Source organism: Mycteria americana, chromosome 2 (assembly GCF_035582795.1).
Source record: "Mycteria americana isolate JAX WOST 10 ecotype Jacksonville Zoo and Gardens chromosome 2, USCA_MyAme_1.0, whole genome shotgun sequence".
Taxonomy (NCBI): Eukaryota; Metazoa; Chordata; class Aves; order Ciconiiformes; family Ciconiidae; genus Mycteria; species Mycteria americana.
The window spans coordinates 29,067,576-29,094,542 of NC_134366.1; the positions used below are offsets into that span (position 1 = coordinate 29,067,576).

The window sequence follows — 26,967 nt, forward strand, 5'->3', positions numbered from 1 at the left end:
ACCTCCCCTAGCTACTACCCCTACCGACTCGCAAGATACCACGGCAGCATAAACCACCTCTCTGCTTCATCATCCTCTAGCCCTTCTGTCCATCCTCAAGCTTTGTAAGTAAAAAATTAAAGTTATTAATTTAAATTTAAACTAAATTAAAAATATTAAATTTAAATAAAAACTTTCTGCATTACCTTCACCTAGAGGCAGGCTCATCTGAAACCTTTTAAGATTTTCCTAATCACAGCCTTTATGTCAACTGCAATGTATTAATTCATATGGAAATAAAAAACAATAGGCCCTGAAATAAAAGAAAAAATAAAAAAAGGCAGAACTGTGACAAACATGGTGCAGGCGATGCATTTGCTTTGGCTATCCCTCGGGAAGGCGCTGAGGAACACACAGCTTACCTTGCTACGGAAATAAAGAGCCTCTCCCGCACTTCAGCCCCACTCTTCTTTGGGACGATTGTTCAACAGCCAGCTCAAACACAGGCTTACCTTGTATTAAATCCTCCTTTGACAACTTCTCTCTCTTATTTACTAATGGAAATCAGACATCAGGTCTGTGTCAGAACAAAAGACTAAGTCCACCCCTCCAGAGTCTCAGTATAATTTTTTTATATTTTACTTTTAACCACAATTTACCGTATTTTACCTCAGTTGTGAGTGGCGAAACCCAACAACCTTGACTGATGTTAACTCTGACTCTGGAAAAATTGTAACACTCATTGAGGAATTAGCTTCCCCAGCAAAGCAAACACTGGTTCCTGCAACCTAGTTTTCCAGCAGCTTTTTTTTATTCTTGGTGAAGACAGTTAAATATGCATCACCTTGTAAATGTTCATCAAATGACATTTCCCACATCAAAGGTCCTCCACAAAGAGACTCTCCATATTCTCTTAGATAAAATAGGCTGCTTTTAGACTTTACTGTGATTTTAAACACAATTTCAAACATTTTATATTATTTCAAACCATCCTACATAGAAATCTCTGCCCAAAGGACCCAAATTCCTGTCAAGTGTTCGCTGGCTCTTACATGTTGGTTTGTACTGAGGAGCTTCTCTGGAGAGTCACTGTTATGGACACTTGGATGTGGAGACAGTCATCAAAGCTCCACACAAGTCAGTCAACTGGAGGTTAAAATAGCAGGTAGGTTTTATTAAAAAGATGAAGGGCATGGGTGTCACTGAGCAACCTTAAGCAATTAGTAGGTCCCATACACTGCGGTGCCCTCTTTGGCAGATACACTGTTTATTTCTTCTTCCTCCAAAGAGTGAGAGATTGCAGTGAAAACATAATTTAATAATTTAATCAATGCAAAGCAAAAATCAAATCAATAAAAAGAACCCCCCACACACTATGTCATCCACTTTGCAAGAACCCCACATGTTCTCCCCCAGGCCTTAGCAGTCCTGCAAGCCAAGGAGTTATCCATCTCCTCCCTCCCAGGTGGACCACTGACTTTAATTCCCCATCCCCACCTCCGACACACTACTCAAACCAATGTACTGAAGCGGTCAGAATAGTCCAGCTTAATTGTCTCCAAAAGAAATGGAGTGAGAAAAGGAGGCAACCACAGCAGGAAGAAAAAAAGATAAAAAAGTAAAACCAGACAAGACAACGCTGCACTCTGGACCTGCATCCCATCCCCTCCTGTAACAAACTACAAACATGTCTGCAGCTAGCAGATGATCCAGAATAGCTGCTGTCTTAAAAAAAGAGGAAAAAAAAAGAAGAGACATGAGAAAGTACAGCGTGTCACAGAAGCCAAAAAAGCTGTAGAATTTGAGTCTATACATGGAGAAGGAATGAACAGGTTTTCACTCCTGAGACCCCTAGCACTTACACCTTTAACAACAATAAGGCACCAAACACTGTATTTTTCCTCTGCACATCAGCAAAAAGCTAAAATAATTAGGATCACCAGTCTAGGATCGTGCTTCACTACATAAACGCCCAATGTATTAGGAATTAAAAAATTTAAGGTGCATTTCCTTGAATACCTGACCATCCTGCAGCAGAAAGTGCATTCCAGAAATGACCCCAAAATGTGTTCAGTCTATTTTTAGTTCAGGCAAATGCTATTTTCTTATCATCTCAGCCTTGGGAAGTTTACAGAGAGTAGTAAATCTTATGTTTGCATTTCGGTACCTAATCAACATAGTCTATACTCCTCTCCCAAGTCAAAATATACTTTACTGCTTCAAAGAAATCCAAAAAGACAAGCACATGGCCCTTAAGTAAAGAAGCCTAGAGGAATGTAATACCTTACTCATCATATATTCATAAATGACTAGTATGTGCAAGTTTACGTCAAAATATGGCTACTACTGGCCATAGCTGGACAGTTCATGGGCTCCGTGGTACCACCAAGAGGTTCAGTAAGGTTTCTGGAACAGAGATTCAGACGCAGATTTGGGGGGAGTAATAAATAGACAATCAGTAATTTTATGAAGATTTTAAACCAGAATTGCTTATATTTTATCTTTTAAATAACTATTGGCTTTGGTTTCCTAGTCAAGAGGGACAATAAACTAAACTTCTGTCTTCATAAAGAGCATGATACTAATCAAGTCAATCTGCAGCACACATGTATATTTTTTGACCACCCTTACGTTTAAGTTACCTTTAAAAAAGCAGCCCCCATGCCTAAGTAGTTAATAAAAAGTTGTCCTGGGTAAAAAGTCATGTGTTTTTCAGTAGGATATTAGAAGTTCTTGTGGTTTCTGAAGATGCTTTTTTTCCATTTTTCCAAGCAAGGTGTCTGATCCCATTGTCTTCAATGATGCTTTGTCTGACTAAAATCTATGGTTAACAGGGTTGGTTCACCACACAGTTGGCCACATGCAGCTAAGCAGCAACATGGTCTACCTTTTCATCATACAGGTGGAAAAACTCTCACAATAAGTGAAAAATTTCTTAAAACACTTAGTCATGCAACTCCCATCAGACTGATATAAATAACCTGGTTAACACTCTATTTTCAAGAATATTAATACATTTAAAAATTGAAGCCCTTGAGTTAGAAACAAAGACATAACTCAGCTTCTCTTGTCTGTTCTGCTCTTTGATAACAGTCACAATATCTTTAGACTGCTGGTATATTTACAAGATTCAAAACAGCCAACTGGTGGCTTTACAGTAACAAATAAGATTCCCATTCATTTAATTAAGTAACACCCAGCACCACCACTATTATAAACTTTAGTAAGCACCTCTGCATAGCTATGAATATCTAAATACCTTTTGAAAACCAGACCAAGGTTCTCAGGAATGCTTAGAAAGACATTCAGAACAGAGTAATATAGACAGACTATCCAAATCCCACAGCCAGGAACACAAAATCACTAAATAGCTAGGGTCAAATTCCCCTTTGCTCAGAGGGCCTGCAGCAGTTTGCATCGCTTAGCCTTATTCAAGTCCTCAAAACAGAGCTCACATTAAAATATATTAAATGGCTGCAAGGCAAATTAATACAATCGAGGTCACATAAGGAACAGAGCTGCCAAATAAGGTAGTTCCTTGTCCATAAACTATTTTCCCATGAATTACAAAGTTTTGGTACAGCAGGGTGAATTTTTAACAGTACACTAACCACACAAAACTATTTCCCATAGCATTGTCAAAATGCATCTTAAAGACCATTTAAGCTTTAGGTTTGTATAATTTGTTTGTTTTTTTTAAAGCAGGGTGCATGCAAATTGCTTGCAGCACTTCTATTTGGGGGATTATTTCAACAGCCTATTCTTGGGTAGCTGACTTGTAATGTTTCAATGTGCGAGCAGAAGGATCAGTAGCTTTAACCCATCTTGGCATCCAGTAGTGGGGCAGCCAGTTGCTTTGCCCTGAGTAGTGCTTTTCAAAGATCTGGCGGTAGTAATAACTTTCTTTCGTTTTAGGAGGATTGAAAGGATATTTCTCCGCTGCCTTTTCCAGCAGAAGGTCGTCAACCTATAGGCATAAGCAAAACTCAAGTTAAGCTGCAAATACATTTAACTTTTACACGTCAATTTGCTGCAAGTTAAAGACATACAAGGATTCACCAACCACTGAATGCCCATAGGTTTAAAAAACAACAAAATACTATTCTAGAGTCAGAGGTTTCTGACAGGTGAATTTTTGTCATATTCTCCCTTGATCTTTATGAATACATAACTATATTTCCAGTGCTGTTAATATTTCTCTCTGCATTAGATGTGAAGCCCCGTTTTCTCTTTGGGTTACAATCACCTTTGTTAGCAAGCTCACAAAAACTTCTTTCCTATCCTTCTCTTTTCTGTGAATCAACCTAACAACACTTAAAGCAGCCTTTTTGCCATGTGAGTGGTTTCCTGGTTTGGTTTTTTTTTTTCAGCTCACAGAGAGCTGTTGACTCTGCTTGTATATCCAAGCTCTTAGCAACAAAAGACCTGGGATGCAAAGGCAAAGACACCTGCAGTTGCCAAGTTGGCTAAGAAAGGGAGGATGAATAGTTGCACCAGTTGAGGCTATTTCTAAAGCAGCTAGCTTCCACTGCCAACATGCTGTCTAAGTCCTCACAGCTGTGAAATAAATTTGCCCTACTACACCAATACAGGTTCAGTACAAGCAGCACAACACTGTTGCCTGACCCAACTACTTTCTTGCCTGCGTATATAGAGAAAGAAAATGGGAAACAAGCATCTGGTGGTAGGACAGACAAGCACCCATCCACAGGCCAGACTACACATATTTCTGTAGAGCGGAGCTCTGGTGTAAATTGGGTGTTATTCCTTGCTCTCTATGATTAAACTACTTCTGTACACCAGAGGTGATTATCCTTCGTCCAAAGCCAAAATGCTGTAAGTCTTCATTGGTTAGCAATGCAAGCAGAGCCTTTAAAAAGCAAAAGGGCTTAGCTAGGCATGGCTGGGAAAAACAAATGACATAAACAAGAAAGGACATTATAAAGTCATTATGCTATTACTCAGCTGCAGAGTAAGTTCATGCAAGTGCCTTCAGCTGAAGCAGCTGCTTTGCATGTAACCCTGAAATTGTGTTTGCCAACACACAATCTAATTTGCAATCCAGATACTGAAATGATGTTCATTTCCTTGCACAGTCATTTCTGTAAGGCTCTAGCATTTCTTTGTATCTAGGATTTCAAATGCCTTTAACCAACTCAGATAGCTAGAAGACCATTGATTAAAGTTTATGTTGCTCCTCCACCATGAAGCTCAAGTTACTGTCATATCCAGATTTATTCTCCCAACTAAGCATGTGAGCTGCCTCCCCTTGGCAGCCATATCTAATACACCTAAACGTGAAAGAAAAAAAAAAAAGTGGCATTGTACCTGTTGATCAATATAGTCCTGAAGAATAGAAAACCAGGACTTTTTTACTGATGCTATACCATCACTGAAAGCTTCTTTGGGTCTCCAGAGTATTTCTTTGGGAAGCAAGTTGGAATCTTCAAAGGACTGTCTTAAAAGGTATTTTTCAATTCCATTCTGTTTGCAGAACAACAAACAATGTTGTGAGTCTCAGGAACTGCAGTACAAAGATCTGGCTTTAAACACTTAAGAAATTATTTTCTTTCAGAAGATCTGGTCAGAAAAGGGTTCCCAGTAGTCCAACAGTCCAGCAAAATATTTAAGAACATGCTTGACTTTGGGTAGAGGACTCAACCATTGAATCCAGCAGTTTGGTCATGCTTAGAACACATATCAGTGAATTTGTAAGCTTACATTTGGGTCCAACCCTAGTTTTACATACCTTTGGGATTCGCAGTTCTGCTGGTAGAGATAAATAATAAGAAGTAAACCGATGATCCAAAAATGGGACTCTCAGTTCAAGACTAAACAGGGGAAATAAATAGAAAAGATACTGAATTAATCCAACAAGTCATCTACTTACAAATTCCGTAACAGTTAAGCTTTCCCTGTCTTTCACATAAACACAAGGTTTTCTGCTTTTACTTAGAAGAAATTTCACTCGCATATTCATGACTATCTGCATGTAATTCATCAATTTGGAAAGTTAAGTATATGGTCAGCACAGATTAAATAAAGATCTCGATGATGCCATCTGCTGGACAGCTTCTAGTACAATGAAGCTTCTAGTACAAAGACTACAGTCCTGCAGGATTTGCAACAACCGTTGTTCCATGTAAGCAAAAACACATTGGAAAAAAGTCCTGTTGCCCCCAGAGAACTACCAAGTTGCTCACTAGGATTTGCATCAGCATTTGTAAAGATGTCACAGAACCAAGCAAGGATTTCTGCTGTCATTTCTGAAATCCACACTTGTTTGTGTTTTCAAGAAACAAGGAAGAAGAGCCCGCATGGACACCATTAAGCTATTGACTACTGATCCTGCAGCATTTGCACAAGTTCTCTCCTATACCAGTGGCAGATATACATGTACAAAGTCTTCCTACTTACATTCTTTTATGCATACCATGGCTTCTAAGGACACTGAAGGCAACAAATAAAATTACACTGCCTTTGGTAGGAAGAAACTCTCTCAGTGTGTTTCCTCAAGAGACATTATGCTGCCCGGTTTCAAAGTCAAATGGAGATGTTGTACTGCATTCTAGTAATTTCATTGTCTCTGTAGCTTCTCCTCTGATAAAAAGCTTCAACTACTTTAGGTAATACCCACCTTACCAAAAAAAAGCATCATCATTCAGCAATCTAGTACTGAGGAGGCTCAGTTTCCACATATACTGACAAGATTTGCATTGCAAGTCTTTCCCTACAGTTATTTTTTTCTAACTGATAAAGGTACTTTCATCCTTTCTCCCATCATTTCCTCTCTACTCTCAATTCTTCTCCCTTTTCTCCATAAATCTGAACACCTTAAATTCAGTTTTAATTTATTAATACAAGGGTTCTTTCTTCCTAGCAGTGCTGTGAAGCTGACCCCAGCTTCTCTTCAAGAAACAGCAACTCTCCAAAGAAGAGTGGCCAGAGTATGGTATTAAACAGCCTTGAATATGTGGCCAAACTTTTCAGCACAAAATAAATTATGAGGCAAATGGCAGGTCTCCTGCACTCTGTCCATCCTTTATACAGGAGAGAGAAATGTAAGAAGGTTATAAAAACCTGGGCAAGTAATTTTATGGCAGGATCAATATACAACACAAGTTTCCTGATGTGTAAGTTATTTGCTTTGCCAAAGGTACCATCTTTTTCTCATCTATAGCCAGCTTCCCAACAATATTCTCCTTTTAATTCATGTATTTTTTTAGTAAAATAATGTTATTTTCTGCAGTGCACAATTTGGTGATTCTTTAAGGTATCAGTCACACAGACTGCATCCTAACATCTCTTTATTACAGTCAGCTACCTGATTCAATGCACATACTTTTCTCTTTCAGTATGTTTTTTAATTTTTCATATGCATGCTGATTATCAGATTCAAGATTCCTCTTTGTCTAAATCTCAGAAAAACCAAACTCAAATACAACTTTGCCTTCCGTCCTTAACTCTGCATATTTATATTTCTAATTCACTGCTTCTATAAAAACCAGTACAATTCCAGACAAAAGATATTTCCTGCATCAGTTGGCAACGCAGTGGGCTCTACAATCACTGAAGACCGGATTAGATTTTGCAGTGTGGTTTGCTGCTGCTCAAATTCCTTCAGGCTACAACTTCAATTTTAAAATCATAGAATCACAGAATCATTTAGGTTGGAAAAGACCTTTAAGATCATCAAGACCAACCGTAAACCTAGCACTGCCAAGTCCACCACTACACCATGTCCCTAAAGCACCTCATCCAAACGTCCTTTAAATACCTCCAGGGATGGCGACTCAACCACTTCCCTGGGCAGCCTGTTCCAATGCTTGACAACCCTCTCGGGGAAGAAATTTTTCCTAATATCCAATCTAAACCTCCCCTGGCACAACTTGAGGCCATTTCCTCTCGTCCTATCACTTGTTACTTGGGAGAAGAGACCGACCCCCACCTCTCTACAACCTCCTTTCAGGTAGCTGTAGAGAGCGATAAGGTCTCCCCTGAGCCTCCTTTTCTCCAGACTAAACAACTCAGCCGCTCCTCATCAGACTTGTGCTCTAGACCCTTCACCAGCTTTGTTGCCCTTCTCTGGACACGCTCCAGCACCTCAATGTCCCCCTTGTAGTGGGGGGCCCAAAACTGAACACAGTATTCGAGGTGCGGCCTCACCAGTGCTGACTACAGGGGGGCAATCACTTCCCTAGTCCTGCTGGCCACACTATTTCCGGCACAGTCGACAAGGGTTCACAAAGGGAAAGTCCTGTTTAACTAATTTGATATCCCTCTTTGATAAGGTCACCCACCTAGTGGATGAAGGGAAGGCGGTGGATGTAGTTTTTCTGGATTTTAGTAAGGCTTTTGATACTGTCCCTCACAGCACCTTTCTGGACAAGTTGTCCAACTGTGGGATGAGCGGGTTCACAGTGTGCTCGGTGAAGAACTGGCTGAAGGGCAGAGCTCAAAGGGTTGTAGTGAATGGGGCTACATGTGGCTGACGACTGGTCACCAGCGGTGTTCCTCAGGGTTCAGTTCTAGGGCCAGTTCTGCTCAATGTATTTATCAACAATCTGGATGCAGGAGTTGAATGCACCATTAGCAAGTTTGCTGATGATACCAAACCGGGAGGTGCTGTTGACTCTCTTGAAGGACAAGATGCCTTGCAGAGGGATCCAGATAGATTGGAGCATCGGGCTATGATTAATGGGATGAAATTTAACAAGTCCAAATGCCAGATTCTGCACCTGGGACAGAATAATGCTGGGTACAAGTACAAATTGGGAGAGGAGTGGCTGGAGAGCAGCCTTGCAGAAAAGGATCTGGGGGTGCTGGTCGACAGCAGGCTCAATATGAGTCAGCAGTGTGCCCTGGCAGCCAAGAGAGCAAACCGCATCCTGGGGTGCATCAAACACAGCATAACCAGCCGGTCAAAAAAGGTGATCATCCCACTGTATTAAGCATTGGTGCAGCCTCACCTTGAGTACTGTGTGCAGGTCTGGGCCCCACAATTTAAGAAGGATGTAAAGGTCCTTGAATGCGTCCAGAGGAGGGCAACAAAGCTGGTGAAAGGGCTGGAAGGAATGTCCTGTGAGGAGCTGCTAAGGACTTTGGGCTTGTCTAGTTTGGAGAGAAGGAGGCTGAGGGGCGACCTCATTGCTCTCCACAGCTTCCCGAGGAGGGGAAGTGGAGAGGGAGGTGCTGATCTCTTCTCCCTGGTATCCAGCGACAGGACACGTGGGAACGGTTCAAAGCTGTGCCAGGGGAGGTTCAGACTTGACATTAGGAAGCATTTCTTTACTGAGAGGGTGGTCAAACACTGGAACAGGCTTCCCACAGAGGTGGTTGATGCCCCGAGCCTGTCAGTGTTTAAGAGGCATTTGGACAATGCCCTTAATAACATGCTTTAACTTGGTCAGCCGTGAAGGGGTCAGGCAGTTGGACTAGTGATTGTTGTAGGTCCCTTCCAACTGAAATAGTCTATTCTATTCTATTCTGATACAAGCCAGGATGCCATTGGACTTCTTGGCCACCTGGGCACACTGCTGGCTCATATTCAGCCACCTATCGACCAACACCCCCAGGTCCTTTTCTGCCAGGCAGCTTTCCAGCCACTCTTCCCCAAGCCTGTAGCATTGCATGGGGTTGTTGTGACCCAAGTGCAGGACCCGGCACTGAACCTTGTTGGACCTCATACAGTTGGCCTCAGCCCATCGATCCAGCCTGTCCAGGTCCCCCTGTAGAGCCTTCCTACCCTCAAGCAGAACAACATGCCCAACTTGGGTCGTCTGCAAACTTACTGAGGGTGCACTCGATCCCCTCATCCAGATCATTGATAAAGATTAAATAGAACTGGCCCCAATACTGAGCCCTGGGGAACACCACTTGAACATCTTTTAAATCACACAAGTGCTCAGCATCCAAGACACTATGTTTTACCCATGTGCTGCAGTAGTTCTGTCCGCACGAAGTACATCAAACAGGTAGAGCTCTTTCAGAAGCCTCTCGCTCTCTTCTGCAGCTTCTTCGGGAGACGGCGCCTGTAACCAGACATATGCATGTAGCGCACAGACATAATACAGCTGCACTGAGGGAACCATTGCTTGCTGTCTGGTGTTTGAGTTGTAATGATCACTGAGTGATCTCAGAACTAGCAAAGACCACATACAAGAGATAACGGTCTCAGGAATTTTGAAGTTTAAAAAAAATTATTTTTCAAGTGATTAAATTGAATCCCTTGGATTTTACGCCACCTCAGGAGAAATTCTCAGCAAATATACAGCTGTGACAACTCTCAAACTTCACACCTTGAAATCTTAGTAGAGATTTTTTGTTGAAGGGGAGAACAAGCAGCTCAAGGGCTTTCTGTATAGTGAATATATTTACCTTATGGAAATATATATATCCTTGTGTCAGCTCATCTGATCCTTCGCCTGAAAAAATGACCACACTGTCTGTTTTCTTCCGTATATATTTGGAGACAAGATACATACCTTAAAGAAAAAAGTATGAAGTTATTAAAATACAGCTACATGGATGATGCTATATACAGCTAGTACAGTTTTCAATTTAGCATTATAGAAGTTTCTCTCCTACACTACTTTCTTCTGCAGCAAACAACTGCAATACACTAAAATAACATTTCATTGTTATTCAAAGCCATCAACAGCCACACAAACTAAGTGCTGCAAATACATCTAAACTGTGTACTTATACTTAGGCCTCAAAATATCAGAAAGATGCATGTGTCTGATCCTGGGAATGCTGGAGGATTCCCGTGGGAACACATATAGGAGTTGCTCTGACTCAGTTCAAAATTAAGCACATGATTAATTCCAGCACAGTCCTGAACAAACCTTCTAGCTTTGGAGAACAAAACTACCAGCAAAAGTTGCTGCTTAACTCTGCCACTGTGGTTGAACTGGATGAAGCCGTTTTTTCAATTATTTATTTTTTAAAGATATATTTATTAACCAGAATTATGCCTTTCCCTCATTACATCTTTCCAAACAATATGCTTGTCTAATAAAAGTATTAGAGATCTAATGAAAAGGATCTAGTTCATTATTTCTCATACTAAGCCGCAATCACAAAGAAAGATGACAGATAAAGTTGGTTTTATTTTTTAAAGAAACACTTTCAGTATTTCACATTGCAAAGACCTATCTTCATGTACCAAATTCCACTCAGGGACCTGGGTTTTGAAAACTGTGTTGCCTATTTGGCTTATTAACTTTTTTTACAACGTTTTAGGCTGACGCAAGATTAACTGGGTAAAATGTCGTAGCTGGCATTACACAGGAGGTCACATTGGATTAGGGTTTTTCATTCTTAACAGGTTGGCAACCCTTTGTAAGAAGTTGCTGGTGACTTCCTTCATTTCTCAGAATCAAAAACTTACATTATAAGAAGTCTACCTGGCTTGAGTGCACGTGTGTTAGTAGAGGGTGGTAAGAAATACTTCACTTTAGTATTAAAATTATGCAAGGAATAGGGTAATCATAATTGTTTTGCTATCATAACATTCAGTACCTCAGAAAACCTGTAAATTTTCCCCCTTCCTCCAAGGTTCATATTTATCTGACCAGAAAACCTAGACCTGTAGATCTAATGTTTCTTCTTCATGTAACTTTTGTTTTTCATCCCAAAGCTTCAGGAACAGCTCTTGACAATTGTGTTGTACAGTTGGTGACTTTGAAACTAATAACTGTTTTTGCCTCAGTGTAGTATCACAGACAAGACCAGGGAGCAGAACTTCGGAGTCCCAGTTCCCAGGTTCTGTGACAGCTAAAGGATCTAGCGATGACTACATGATTTTTCATAAAATTTTATTCGGGTGATATAAAGCAAAGATTGCTATTAAATAAATCTTACCAATTGAAGCTCTTACTGTTGTTATATCATAGGTTTCCAAGGAGAAGATAACCTCCTCTATTGCCTGAATTCCCTCTTCAGAATTAAATATTACTTCATGATGTTCACTGCCTATATGTGCTGCCACCTGTTTGTAAAAGGTCACAATAATGTATTGCTTTTAAATTAAAACATTTTTTAAACATACGTTGTGTTTAAAGCACACACGCTGAGTGAAAAGACCCATTCCCTTCTGCCACAGTGAGAGTTATATGACATTAGGCCAAGAAAAGATGATACTGTAGCAGCCCCTCTGACTTGCAGTGGTACATTCACCAGAGGGAACACAGTCTCCCTAATCACAGTGTTCAATCATGATTACAACAGACCATCCAGCTGCTTGCCCAAAGCATAACAGAATCTGTAGAGGCTCTAAATACTCCACATATTTGCCCTGAAGAGAAAAAGCAGCTCAAAAGCCATTGACAGCCTGGATACCTAAAGGGTATCCGAGATGCCAAACAGTTTGTACAAAGCTCTTAATTCAGTAAACTGACGATTAACTTGGAATATTTAACATATATACAAATGACATAGCATAGGAACCATAGCATGGAGATCTACCCTAAAACCCAGAGGCAGAATTGAGACAATTCCGAAGTACCGAGCTTTTGGTAACAATGCAATGGGAGTCTGTCATGAAAGTCTTCCAAATGCAAGAGAAAACAGGTAAGGCTCAATTATTTCTTTCATAAGATTTAACTAAGCAGCAAATGTTGTACTAAATGATCTACTGCAAACTGATTGACATCATAGCAACACATGAATATTCAGTATTACTATTAATACCATACCATGAAGTTAGCACCATTAATATACACTGTTTAGCATTCAGCAGCTCAGAACAAACTGAAAGCAACGCTTACTATACCTTTCTGGCAGCCAGTAAGTCGGGACTGTTTTCCATTCCAATTGCAAAGGTTTGTAATGGGTAATTGAGGTCAATTTCTTTCATCAGTTTCAGAAGAACAGCTGCAACCAAGCTGGAATCTAAGCCCCCTGCCAACAAAACAATTTATTTGGTTAGGTGTTTGACTGGTTTTTTTGTTTCCCCTTAAGGACACTGAATCTAGGTAGCGGAAGTCATGAGAGGGCTTCATTTTTAAGCCATGTGAATCCAAGGTACTTCTTGTACAAGTGCACATTTACCTCTGCCTAACAAAGAGAATCAGACAACTTTAGTGGAACATCTTCAGTTAACAGTTGTTAGTACTTTTGGTGTCAGAAGCATCAGTGGAAATCCTTCTTTAAGACACATAGAAAGTGCTCCAAAAACATTGTACTACAGAACACGCCCCTTCTCAACTCTGCTATAACGGGATTTATTCTCCATTTCAAAACTGCTCTCTATCCTCTTCTTACCTACACATTTAATACTCTACTGACAGAACTATGTAATTTTTTTTTTGGTTTGCTGTTTGAATAAAAAAGAATTAAATAAAAGAACAGAATGTTTAGTGTAAGGATTCCACTCTTCCTCAATCATTTTTCAAAAGTGTGTTTCACACATTTTGAGTGGAATTAATTTTTTAAACATCACTTCAAAGTGAAAAAGTTCACTAGTGACATTCTTTTTTTTTTCCCTCCTCTTCCTTCCCAGAGGACGACAGTGGAAGGATTTGAACAGTTTGGAAAACACACAAAAAATAAAACCAAGAGATGCACAAGGTGCCCAGATGTACTCTAAGGCTCTACCTTCTTATTCTCATGAGCTAGTTCTGCTAATCCTTGACTAGTTTTACTTGCTGCTCCCCTCTGAAGTACTGAGCAAAACACAGTACCTGTCCTCCCACACCTGCCTGCATGAGGCAAAATCCTCTTCTCTTTGTTTCCTACAGTCTGCATGTGGTTTTTCAGCTGAGTGCATTAGCATCCGTTCCCACCCTGATCCCCTTTGTGGGTATGCTACCTTGTAAAAAAAATCTCCTTCTGTAGAAATTACATACAGAGTCCGAGAAAAGGGGAGCAGAGAAATCAAACTGAGCGCTTAGGATGCGGAAATCAGGCAAATCAAAACCTGAGTTTCCACTGTGAAGTTGCAGAACTCCTCTGTGATTGAAAACAAAAACAATTCTCCAACTGTGATGCTTCAAGCATACTCAAAATTGTAAAGCACAGAGATACTCTGGTATTATACCAGCACGGGCACTTAGTTTTGCTACTAATACATTCTCCACGTGTATCTGAGGAACTGCTGACTGCCTTCTAATTTGGTATCTGAAATTTGGGTTTTGAACAGGCTTTTTGCTGAGACTGGGATCTTCCAACTCTGCGTATCTCCCTGTTTCATTTACCTCCCTCCTACTTTTTATGATGCCACAGTAAGGAAACGGTCCAACATTATCTCCTAGTCTGTTCTCTCTCATTCAAATGCACATGTTCAAAGCCAACCACATCCTGAGCTGCATCAAAAGAAGTGTGACCAGCAGGTTGAGGGAGGTGATTCTGGCCCTCTACTCCACTCTGGTGAGACCCCACCTGGAGCACTGTGTCCAGCTCTGGAGCCCTCAGCACAAGAAGGACATGGACCTGTTGGAGCAGGTCCAGAGGAGGGCCACGAAAATGATCAGAGGGATGGAACACCTCTCCTGTGAAGAAAAGCTCACGGAGTTGTTGTTGTTCAGCCTGGAGAACAGAAGGCTCCAGAGAAACCTTACTGGAGCCTTTCAATACTTAAAGGGGGCTTATAAGGAAGATAGGGACAGACTTTTTAGTAAGGCCTGCTGTGATAGGACAAGGGGTAATGGTTTTAAACTAAAAGAAGGTAGATTTAGACTAGATATAAGGAAGACATATTTTATGATGAGGGTGGTGAAACACTGGAACAAGTTGCCCAGAGAGGTGGTAGATGCCCCATCCCTAGAAACATTCAAGGTCAGACTAGATCGAGCTCTGAGCAACCCAATCTAGCTGAAGATGTCCCTGCTCATTGCAGGGGGAGTGGGACTAGATGACCTTTAAAGGTCCCTTCCAACCCAAACTATTCTATGATATTCTGTGATATCAGAACTCTAACCACAAGTACAAAGTACTACAAAAACACAGTGAATAAGATGTCAGTCCCATGGCTACAAAGCCTTACTTCTGTAAAGCACCTCTGCAATGCTGATCTGGTAACAGCCAATTCAGTGAACAACTTCCTGTACCACAAGCTATTACATCACCTGAAAAAAAGAGTGTAGCAAATAATTTTGGTCCAGATGCTCCCCTGTAATTTGATGAATCAAGGGCAGTCTAGGATGAAGGCTAAAGCAAAGAAGGTGACAAGTAAGAACTTCAGTTCCTCCTGCTAGCTGAACATGCCAAGGCCTTTTTCTATATTCACTCAGTACACAGTGAATGTAATAACTACATTTTCTTTTTAGACACCAACCTAAGCATAAATCTTATATGTTTAAGAAAATATTGGGTGATTTTTCAATAAGACTATTGTATTTCTTTCTTAGTCAAAAATGGTCAGTGTCTCAACAAGCCAACATCCCATTGCAGAGTAAACTTTAAAAGCGTAAGACTTTCAAGATACTTGTAAACTGGAAAACTTTATCACAAACTAACAAGTTCTCTGTAACTAAAAAGCAAATGAAGATTCAGATCACTTCAGGTACATCATAGCAGAACAGCCAGCATACTTTCCTCTAACTGGTAGATTTTGGGTGAAAGAGAGAGAAGACATAAGAATTGTGATTCATTCTTGCTACTTACCTGACAAAAGACAGCCAATCCTTCTGTGAGCCATCAAACGTTTTCTAACAGCATTTTCAAACAGAATACGGATATTGCTTTTCACTGTTTCAAGATCAAAGCCTGTCCAGAAAAGAAGAAAGGGGGGAAAAAAACAAACCAAGAAGTGTTACTTAGACTTTACTGGATTATGCAATTAAGAAAACAAAGATATTTGTCTGAATTTCCTTTGATAATGAGTGCATGCAAGTTCAAATATCTTTGTACATGACTGCCTACAAAAACAATTCTCAAGTTCCTCCATTATAAAAGTTCTTCCAGGTCTTTTTTAAATGGCACTTTTTTAAACTAATCAATACAAATTTTATATTCAAAGATTATAATTTTTTCACTTTTTAATCAGAATAAGTAGCAAATGCTTTGCTGTACTACCTGAAGGCAGAGTTTCCACTGTATCACATGCAGCATGGAGTGGTTCATCTTTATAGCTATGAAATTTTACTAATTCCACAGATGCAACCTTGCCAGAGGGCTTTAAATCCAACACTTCATAATGACCCGGGAGAAATGGTTCCACTTTAGGACATAAGGATGTTGAATGCTTTAAGTTGATAAGTCCTACAGATAAAATGGGGAAAAAAAAGTCAGAGTTTTTAACCTAGGATGGTTAAGTTATACCTCACTCAACAGCCTCTGTACTAAAACTATATACAAATATTTTCTCCAGATCCTAAATTTGGTATTAAAAAATATCATTTTGAGTCTGAGTCTGCCCTGGCTGGAGCATGATTCTGCTTCTGACAGGCTGCACACATAGATCTGAGCCATCTCAAGCTGAGGCAAGAGTAGGGAAAGGAAGCCAGCAAGTTTTATTAATTGGTAAGTAGCAATTTATTCCTGTAAGCATTAAGAAGAGCACTTTTCTAACTGACTACATGATGTCCAGGTCAAGGTGTAATACGGTTATGGGAATTCAAATGACAGTTAATAACTGATTTTGTGTTTAAAATTAAGTGTAGTCAAGCTAACAAGGGGTTTATAATAAAATTACATCACTGAAGTGATTGCTTAATTGACACTGATTTAGTGATTTCATAACTCATCGGTCCCAGACTGATCTACACCACTGCTAATGAACACCAAGAATCAGACTTGTAGCCAAACCTTATTTCCATTCCTCTTGTGAAAGAGGATGTTTTGCACCTGCTGGTCACCTGGATGCCCCTTGAGGAACTCCACAAAAGAGATACAGAATTGCTGTTAGAGAGGGACCGGTAATTCACTGTGATGGTTATAGAACACAGTCCTTAAAATACTCACTTCCCTTCTTCCTTCCCAAGAAGCAAAGATGGTACAGCTCTTAGCACTAGTACTTAGTACTACTATTAGAGGAGTCAACCTACATTGGAGTCTGATAATAAAACTGATATACAGTAAATGGGAGAGACACAAGTAATTGTGAAAGTCAAATTTAGCCAAAGTGCATTTTAGGCAATAAACTCCCTTTTGGCGTTGTTTGGATTTGTTTGTGCAAGCATCAAGACTAGAGATAGCTACATAAAAAAAAAAAAAAAAAAGACTAGCAGATGCGTCATCTCAAAGGAAAAAAAACCATCATCAAATAAAGTAAGTGTTACTAGAAAATTACCCAATGCTGCAGGAAATTTCAGTAGGGTTTTAAAATTCTTGGCTTTTACAGATTAGCAGTTCTTGTGGCATTATTTCCCAGTTCACCATAGAACACCAGGAACAAATTCTAATATAATTTATCATAGCATAAATCTAGGCTAACTCTATAGACTACATTTAACTTTGGGGTAACATAAAACATCTTGGGCTCAATACTGCTACGATTCCAGAACACAAAGAATTATAAAATTAAATAAGCAAGTTATTTAAGAGATATTAAGGACAATTAAACATCTTAGAGGTTTACTTTCTGTGGTTTTTGTTTTAATGATGTATAGTTCTTATACTACTAAATATAATTCATTTATTACTGAACTTACAGTTCACTTTCTCTTCACACTTAGAAGAAAAGCCTGACAAAGTTGTTTGTCTCCTACAACAAGACCTAAGATTATTTAGGCACTAAACACAACTGGTTTTACCTTTTGCCTCAGAACAGACACCCAAAAATCCATCATCAGTCAGCACCTTAAACAGTGGTCTGACTCCATAGGTGTCTCTCGCCAGAAACACTTTTCTGTTTGCAGTGTCCAGAAGGATGAAAGCAAATACACCATCTAGCATGGATGCTGTTTGTTCTATTCCTCCTCTGTTGTAAAGATGAAGGATAACCTCACCATCCACTAACGTTTGATATTCAAATCCAAACTGCTTCTGCAACTAAGAAAAAATATAAAGAAAAACATGAATAAGTATTTGCAAACATTGACTGCTTATTAACTGAAAACCAACACCATTCATGTAATTGTTTAATGAGAAAACTATGGTTTTTTGGTAAAATCACAGTTCAAAAGTTATAGAAACATTTCTGCCAAAGAAGGAAATTATACTTTTGTGTTAAAAATATTATCCAGAATCATCTCTCAGACAATGTAGATTGACTCTGCAGTCTTAAGCAACTCACATTATGACAAGTTTTCAGGGATACATTTCTATTTGAAGACGTCAAACTGCAAACTCATGACCCTGGTCTTCAGAAGCACTAGCCTCCCCATCTCCCATAGACAAATGGCAGAAGCTGGCAGCCACTGCTTCCAAAAATCCAACTCAAAATAGGACCAGAAACAAATACATCATTTTTTGTAGCCTCAATTTCCTTGGTGCCACTTTCTTATCAGATAACAATGACATTTACATAAGCCCCCCCCAACCCAAAACACATAGACAGTGGTAAGATCTCTGCAGAGTAAGGTACTTCAGTAATAAACTTTGGCTTACTTATGCAGTCACTGCAATTTCTCAGTGGTTTTTTTATGCACAGAGAATTTCCTTCTGCCTAATCTTCCTCCATTCCTCAAACTAACCTTTTCACTCTGCCTGTGCAGATGGAGTGGGGGAGGAAGAAATTAGCTGTCAGACTTAAGTCAGACCAAATATTCTTCATGTTCTTGTGGTGCTACTCTTAAAGTCCTTTCAATATCTACCAGACAGGGGGAAGAGAGGGTTTCAGTAAAACACTAGAAAGCCAAGAAACCCCACCAAACCAATGCTTTAGCATTTTACCTTAATTGCTTTGGTTTTAGTTGTTATTTATGGGGAAAAGTCTTGGATCAAATTAAGTCAATATTAAAATAACTAAGTCATTGCCCTAAACAAAATGCCTGTTTTACCAATGATTCTTTCCTAGGTAGGTTTCAGCTACAAGCCTGAAAGAAAAATCTCTTTATAAAGAAAGAGGGTACATAATGTAGTGAGAATAACCGAAAAAATTCCTGCTGATGGCAATGCAAGTATTGCATAATTAAATTCCCCTTAGGATTGTGTGTGTAGCACGACTGAGAGTAATTCTTACTGCTTTCAACAGCCAAAATACCACAGTGCAAAACACACCCAAGTATTACAGACTGTTGGTACAATACATTTTACAGGGACTCCAGGGCAAAGTGCATCTCACGCTTCAAGCAGCCAGATACTGAAACTACTGGGGAAAAAAAAATCTCCTGCCTATTCAGTCAAATTCTCTATGACGTTACTGATGTCACTGACAGCAGCCTGACTGACTTCAAAAATGTGATGTTAGAAGTACTAAGATATCTCAAATTATTCATACATTTCTGATACTACCACACTCAGTTTATGATTCATTTTAAGCATTCAGTTTCAGCATGATTCAGAAACAGTCACAATTGTAAGCTGCTTTATACACCAAATTTGGATGATCTGAATGTGCTGATTTTGGCTGGTGTAGAGTTAATTTTCTTCACAGTAGCTAGTATGGGGCTATGTTTTGGATTTGTGCTGGAAACAGTGTTGATAACCCAGGGATGTTTTCGTTACTGCTGAGCAGTGCTCACACAGAGTCAAGGCCTTTTCTGCTTCTCACCCCACCCCACCAGCGAGTAGGCTGGGGGTGCACAAGAAGTTGGGAGGGGACGTGGCTGGGACAGCTGACCCCAACTGACCAAAGGGCTATTCCATACCATATGGCATCATGCTCAGCGTGTAAAGCTGGGGAAGAAGAAGGAAGGGGGGGACGTTCAGAGTGATGGCGTTTGTCTTCCCAAGTAACCATTACGCGTGATGGAGCCCTGCTTTCCTGGAGATGGCTGAACACCTGCCTGCCCATGGGAAGGAGTGAATGAATTCCTTGTTTTGCTTTGCTTGGGTGTGCGGCTTTTGCTTTACCTATGAAACTGTCTTTATCTCAGCCCACGAGTTTTCTCACTTTTACCCTTCCGATTCTCTCCCCCATCCCATCAACGGGGAGCGAGCAAGCGGCTGTGTGGAGCTTAGTTGCCAGCTGGGGTTAAACCACGACACTGAATCACTTCCCTTTACAAGTAACACAGGCAGCACGGACACCTCAGCACAGGGACTGAGGCACACAGATTACGTTCAGCAGCAGTATCACACCCACCAGGGACATTCAGACACCTTAGGAAGTAAGTACAGAGTTGCTGCTTGTTTTGTGCCCAAGAGACTTGGTTAGGTGACTCTCAAAAACCCCACAAAGCATCTGCCTTAAGCTGCAGACACCTAAAGACTTTGGTGGCCTACTGGAAACATCTCCCTAGTGCTTGTTGCTTTTACATAAATACATAAGCATGCATGCTATACATTGATATAAGTGACATATCCCATCTAGATTAATATGTAGAAATAAAAATGCAATACCTGACAGCTTGGAGAACAACTCAAAATAACTGAAGAGCAAGACAGTCTAAAAGCATTTGCATTACAAAGAGACAAGAAGGGGAGAAAGAGGCTCAGAAAACCCCTCCCCAAGACATAATGAAAAATACATCTTTATTTTAAACTGATCAAACCTGAAGATACAAATACTTACAATTCTTGACAATTAAAAAGTGATTTTTCAGTATTAAAGACTAAGTATGTTACTATCTAAGCCACCACAGATTCACAGCTCATTGAGATAATTTACTTCCTTTTAAATAAGCCATTTGATAACTTTTAAATTTTTTTCTGATATTCTAGTCCACTATGTTTTAAAACATTTTCCAAATATCCACTAGTTTTGAAATTTAAAAAAAAAAAAAAAAAAAAAGAAAATGCCATATGATCTATAAACACTTACCTGTTTGAAATTGTAGATTTCTCCATTGTAGCACAACCACAGATACGGGAATTTCTTCACCCGGATAGGCTGCATGCCATATAACTGATCAACAACTGCAAGGCGGTGGAAACCAAAACAACAGTTGGTGAATCCATTGACGTTCTCAAAACGAAACGCATCAGGTCCTCTGTGTGCTATCTTCATGGCACTTAGACACTGGACAGAAAGGCATTCATCACTCCCAAACAGGGCCCAGATACCGCACATGGTGAGGCTGTTGATCTACCTGAAAGTGGAGAACCCGTTCAATAAAGACATGAACATTGTAAGCAAGAGCTGACACCTGGAAAACACAGATAACAAATGTAGGCTATTAGTCACTTAACTGTCAGGAGGACTTAACAAGAGAACAGCAGACTTTACAAACATGAGGTAAAACCCGTTTTGCCCAGAATATGATAAGCAACCTTTGGCCAGCAAGAAATTAGGCTTAAGTTTACCTTTAGGTACACTGAGGTTGTCTATGATTTTTTTATAGAGCACAAATAGGACATATCATTACTGGGCATTGGGTATGATCTGTTGGAGTAACATCATCTCAGCAGAAACATTAACAGTCCTTTCAGTTTGCAGCCTTTTAGTATATAAAGGGGGCTTATAAGAAAGATGGAGAGAGGCTTTTTACCAAGGCCTGTAGTGACAGGACAAGGGGCAACGGTTTCAGACTGAAAGAGGGTAGGTTTACACTGGACTTCCCCAGCACCATGGGTGGCCCCAATGAGAAAGGTGTGGAGGGAGCAATGTCGGAGCCGTGCCGTGCTCCCCTTGGCATGCCTTTTGCAGCCCCAGTGTCCCTGGAGATCTAGGCCTTGTAGCTCTCTGAACCCTAACCCCAAATAATGGCAGAAGTGGGCTGAGGCTAGGGACCTACAGGTCAAGCGATGGCACTGGGGACCTCAGCCTCAAGCTCCCATTAGGCTTAGGCTTAAGAGAGCCACAAAGCCTACAGCTCCAGGGACACTGGGGCTGCAAAAGTCATGCCAAGGGGAGCACGGCACCAAGGGCACCAACACCGCTCCCTCCACACCTTTCTCGTCTGGACAAGCGATGGCGCTGGGGAGCTCAGCCTCAGCACATGGAGCCGGGCTTTCCCTCCAGCTAGTGCGGCTTCCGCGTACCCCACGCCCTCCGGAGCTCTTCCAACAGGCGACCGCAGGCACCCGGGGCAGGCTCCGTCCGCGCCCGCCCGCTACGCCCCGGACCTCCCTCCACGCGGCCGCCCCTTCCTCCGGCGGCTGCAGCGCACGCCGGGCCCGCCGCCCCCTCACTCACAAGCCGGGACAAGGCGCGGGGGGGCGGCCCGGCGGCGGGGCGAGGTGGCCGGGAAGAGCGGCGGAAGGCCGGGTCCTGCGCGGGGCTCGCCCTGAAGGCCGCCGGGCGCGGCTGCGCTCGGCCCGCGAGCCTGGCGGCGCCCCCCGCCCAGGCGGCCGGCCCTGCCCGGCCCAGCCCGGCCGTGCCCGGTGCAGCCCCGCGGCGCAGAAGCCGCCTCCCGCCCGGGCGCCTTACCCCTCCTGGTCGCCGGCGCAGGGCGAGCCGTCGTCCCCGCCGCGGCGGGTGATGAAGAGGGCGGCTCCCGCCGGTGCCGGCTCCTCCCCTGCCGCCCGCCGCTGTTGAAACCCGCCGCGAAGTTTCATCATGCGCCTCCCCGCCCCGCTGCCCGGTGCCGGCAGGGCCCGCGGGGACCGGGCCACGGGCCGGGGTCTGTCCTCGCACGCCGGGCCGGTGAGGCCAGGCCTGCGTCGCGGCCTTTCCCTGCGGCCCCGGCTCGGGGAGCCCCACGGCAGAGCAAGAGCCAGCTCGCAGGCCGAGAAATCCGGGGTCTGCCGCCTCCCCTGGACCGCTGTGAAGAAAAGTGTGCACGGCCAGGCACTGCTGGGCTTCTGATGCTGGGCCCATCAGAAATCCTGTCCCTGCAAGTCTGCCCCGAGTTGTACCTCGTATCGTGTAAAGTGAAAAGAGCTCAGATGCCTGTATGTGGTTGCCTTAGAGCTGCTTTATTTGGTTTGGGAGAGAGAGAGCTTGCAAAGCTCGCACCTTTGGAAGCATTTACTGAGGACTTAGAATTTTGCTGTGCAAGACTCAGTTTTGAATAACAGATGCTATGGGTAAAAAGGGATTTTGATGCCTGCCTGAACTTCATTATTGGACAGTTTTGCATTTTTGCCTTTGAGAGTGCTGAAGTAAATGAAATTCATCTCTGAAGACTAGGATGTGAAGTGCTAAATATAAACCTTAATTCTCCACGCATACTTCAAGAGAGCCATTAGTAGTAATTTGCATGCAGTGCACTTTCATAGCTAGCTTTAGTGGACTTAGAGTAAAACTGCAGTGCTGTGCATAAAGTTCTTCAGGTTACGCAGACCATCAGCAATAAGGGTGGTCCGTGTGTAGAATTTTAAAAGGATATTTTTAGGTTTTAGAAAGAAGAATGTGTTGAAGTGTCCTATGCATGAGAACCAGACTCCAGCACTGATCAGGAATAGATGTAGGAGGTTTCTGTTCAGCACAGCTTCACGGCTGAACACAGGACTGGCCTTGGCAGAGGCAAGGCTTTAGGCAGCCTGCAGGTGCCATGTGTACAGTCCTCAGAGCTGTGGCACTGCCTGGAAGAGCAGAGTGAAAGTGCGTGCAATGGCACACTGAGTCACTGCTCACGGAAAAGTAGTGGTTGTGCTGGGGAACGCCTTATATCTTGGATTTTTTCCAGAGATCTAAATGCCACAAACTGCATTTTGAAAAACTATAAGAAATAACAGTCAAACGTTGTACTAACCTAGGTTGTTTTGGTTTTGTTTTTTGTCAGAGACTTTTGTAAACAGCTTTTTTTTACATGTTTACTTCTTTTCTCCACACAGAGAAAAGATTGTTGGATGAGTCTGCTTAGGCTTAAGTTGTCTGGACATTTTAATTTTAGGAGCAATTCCTGGTTCATAACTAGATCTCATCCAGTGCTTTATGATAGTAAGTCATAAACCATTTGGTAAAATAAGAATCTTTTCATGGAGAAACTGAAGCAGGGAGGGTGAGAAGTAACTTGCAGAAAGTGGCCCAGTAAGGCTGGGCAAGCACAGCCAGGGAAGAGCAAAACCTCCTAAGTCCTCATTAATGTCTGCATCCTTAGGGCACGCTGGGTAACAGCAACGTATTTATCCTCCCCTTACTACCACTTTTAAAAACTGGGGATAACTGCTGCGTTTTACTATGTCTTGCATGTTTAATCCCCTATTTTAATGGAGTTGATGGTGTTATATATGGGACTAATGGCAGAAATAGCACACACAATCTGTTTTTAAACGTGGCAATGTTACATTTGGTAGTTACAATAGTGCAGGTAATAACTGCTATGTCCCTGTCCTTTCCTAGCCTTTTCTCTACTATTGCCAAGTAGCCCGTTACAGTCCCTTTACATTAAGTGTTGTTCTTCAATACCCAGTCTTTTCTTTCAGCGTATCTGCAGACAGCAGTAGATGTAATTACACCCCAGTCTCACAGCTCTGTTCTTCTCAGTCACATCTTCCCCGTTGGTTTCCTCCTTCCTGCAGACGTTACCATGTGTAATAGTTTCTCCAAAGCATTTTCTTCTCCACTATACTCCTTTAAAGTTGATTTTTCCCTCCATTTTTGTTGAGAGGTATTTAAGTTGATGCTATCTGGGTGGAGAGAACAGGTTTGAACGTAAATATTGGGTGCCATGAGTAGCTAAGAGACTTTCTACTTTGTTGTATTACCTGTTTAGTACCTGTGAGTAACCATCTGGCCACAGGCTGAAACCATTTAAGAATGGCTGAAGAACACTGTAAGAAAGTTCCTGATAAATTAATTAAGAAGTACTTAGATTAGTTTTGTTTCTAATCAGCTGAAATGAAAGGCTAAGAGGTTTCTCTGGAGGCAACAGGTAAATGAAAGGTCAAAGTGAACAGGTAAATGAGTACAACGTAGAACGAACTTGCAGCTGCATGATTGTTACACTGAGCTGGTCACTGTCAGCTCAACTCTCAGTTGAGCATTGCTCATAACTGAAGTCTGTGCTCCTCATTTTTTCCCACTTTTTAAGATGAATACCTTTGCTGCATCCATCAGATGTAGTGCCACCAGCATGCCTGGAAGACTGAAAATGTGTGAGTTCTGTGAGATCCATGAAATCTGTTTGAGAGAGGAGGCAGAACTGAGGGGAAAGTGGAGAAGTCAGAGGCTGTGATTAAGGGAGACATACAATGAAGTTCTTTTGCTTTCACAGCGATTACTAACAAGTTAACAACCTATAGTACCTGGGGGTTTTACAGGGGGTAGCCTCCTGAAGGTACCCCTCATGATTTCTGGCTTTTTGCATGAGAGAACACGTTTCAGCTGGTTTTGTGATGGTGGCTCTCCCAGCTCTCTGTTCCCATCCTTTGCTCTCACTGGAGCTGTGCAAGAAAACAAGATCTGAAGTAGGAAACAATGGCCAGACTCAGATATTAGAGAAGGACTTTCCTTTTTCTGTCAGCATCAAATGCACGTACTCTGCAGTTTCTCAGACAGGAATTGAACACCCTTTGTTGATGGTGAAGGTTGGCACGAGTGGATTCATGGGCCAGGTTGTTATGACGGGCAGGACTGTAAAACATCAGAAATTCTATTGATGTGCCTCAGCTGAGCCTTGCACCAGCCCTTTGCATGGCAATTGCTAGTGAGTAGTGGCAGAACATAGGCATTCTGCACCCCACCACACCATCTACATAGTTACGGTCTGTTAAAGATGCTTCATCACCAACAGTTTGAGGGATAATAAGGATAATGCTGAAACACTTTCTGTTTTTGAAAAATGGGAGATTTTGGCTGTGGGAAGGAGAGAGACTTATCTTGTCTACACTCTCATGACTCCCTTTGCATCCAGTATCCATTTTTAGCTGGGCCAACTACTCTCCATCTGGCCTTGAACACATCCTGAATTGCAATAGCAATACTTTTTTTTCCCTTCTCCAATCCTAACTTGTGTAGTAATGGAGTCATGGGAATAGGCAGCTTCAAGTTTCCAGATGCCTCAAACGATCCTTTTCTCAGCTCCCAGTGACTGAATGTTCATGATGTAAGCTGGGCACAGATCACCAAGAATCCTGTATTTTCCAGCTTGAATTTTTCCTTTATGTATTTGCTGCACAAAGCTTTGCCACACATCATCACAGGCCCAATTGAATGGGATATGCTGCTATTGATTTGTTTGTGTTTGTCAGCATCTACAAATTCCTTTGGTGTTGAAGTCTGTGTACTATACTTTATACGTTTACATCTTCTGTTCCTGAATGTGCACTAATAAGAATCTAATGCTCTTCTCGGCGCAGGGAGTTAGTGTACAGCTTCATTTCCACCAGGAAAGAGTGACTTCAGACAGACATTGCTCCATGATCCAGCATTGTGGCGATAACAGAAAATCAAGTGGCAAATGGCAAATGCTCTTTCCGGCAGCAGCCTAGTATATTTTCTAGGGCAGGGACTGAGCTTGAAAGCAGAAGGTTGTTTCTCCTCATGGAGGCACACAGAAACATCCATGTACCATGGTGGCATTGGCAGCCCATTATACACTGGGAGAGATCAGTGGTGGGCAGGACTTGGGAAGGTGGAGATCAGTTCCTCCTCCCCAGTCGCATGGGTTGACATAAATAACGTATCTCGTACCCTGGCTATCTTTACAAATATAAAGGCATGTTGGGTACATGTACCTTTACCAGGCAACAGTTGTAGTGCCAGGTGTTCTGGTAACACGTCTGACATCTGAAACATACGGTTATATGTCAGGGATATGCATACGCAGAGAGCGAAGACCTTTTCCTATTTTGGTTTTCCTTCCCCAGGAGAATAGTAATATGATGTGCTCTTAAAGTTTGAGTGCTTGCACTCAAGATCTCAGGCAGAACCATGCTTTAATCCTCATATCTGAGTGGGGGGAAAAAAGTGAAAAGATAAACTGTCAAATTCAAAAGCTGTTTGGAGATCCGTAGCTTGGAGCACGGTAGGCTCACATTTGTATCACTTAGTCTGCCTTTTACCCAGTGGGACTGCACCACATGCAAGTGAGCTTTGAGCCTGCAGCTTTTAAAGAATTTATCGACCTAACAGAGCAGTTTGTTCCTATAATTTTGAATCTATTTCTTTTTCTT

General features: G+C 41.8%; 1 protein-coding gene across 1 annotated transcript; it reads right to left on the reverse strand.

The window, feature by feature from the left end:
• Positions 1 to 1,126: 1,126 nt before the first annotated feature.
• ASNS (asparagine synthetase (glutamine-hydrolyzing)) lies at positions 1,127 to 21,071 on the reverse strand. The gene is made up of 11 exons (XM_075492865.1): positions 20,789 to 21,071; positions 17,676 to 17,913; positions 15,997 to 16,182; positions 15,586 to 15,687; positions 12,755 to 12,882; positions 11,845 to 11,971; positions 10,357 to 10,463; positions 9,910 to 10,010; positions 5,729 to 5,810; positions 5,308 to 5,463; positions 1,127 to 3,946 (listed from the first exon to the last, which is right to left on the reverse strand). The coding sequence occupies exons 1-11, from the start codon at positions 21,035 to 21,037 to the stop codon at positions 3,737 to 3,739; spliced, it is 1,686 nt and encodes a 561-aa protein (XP_075348980.1). The 5' UTR covers positions 21,038 to 21,071; the 3' UTR covers positions 1,127 to 3,736.
• Between the last annotated feature and the right edge of the window lie 5,896 nt (positions 21,072 to 26,967).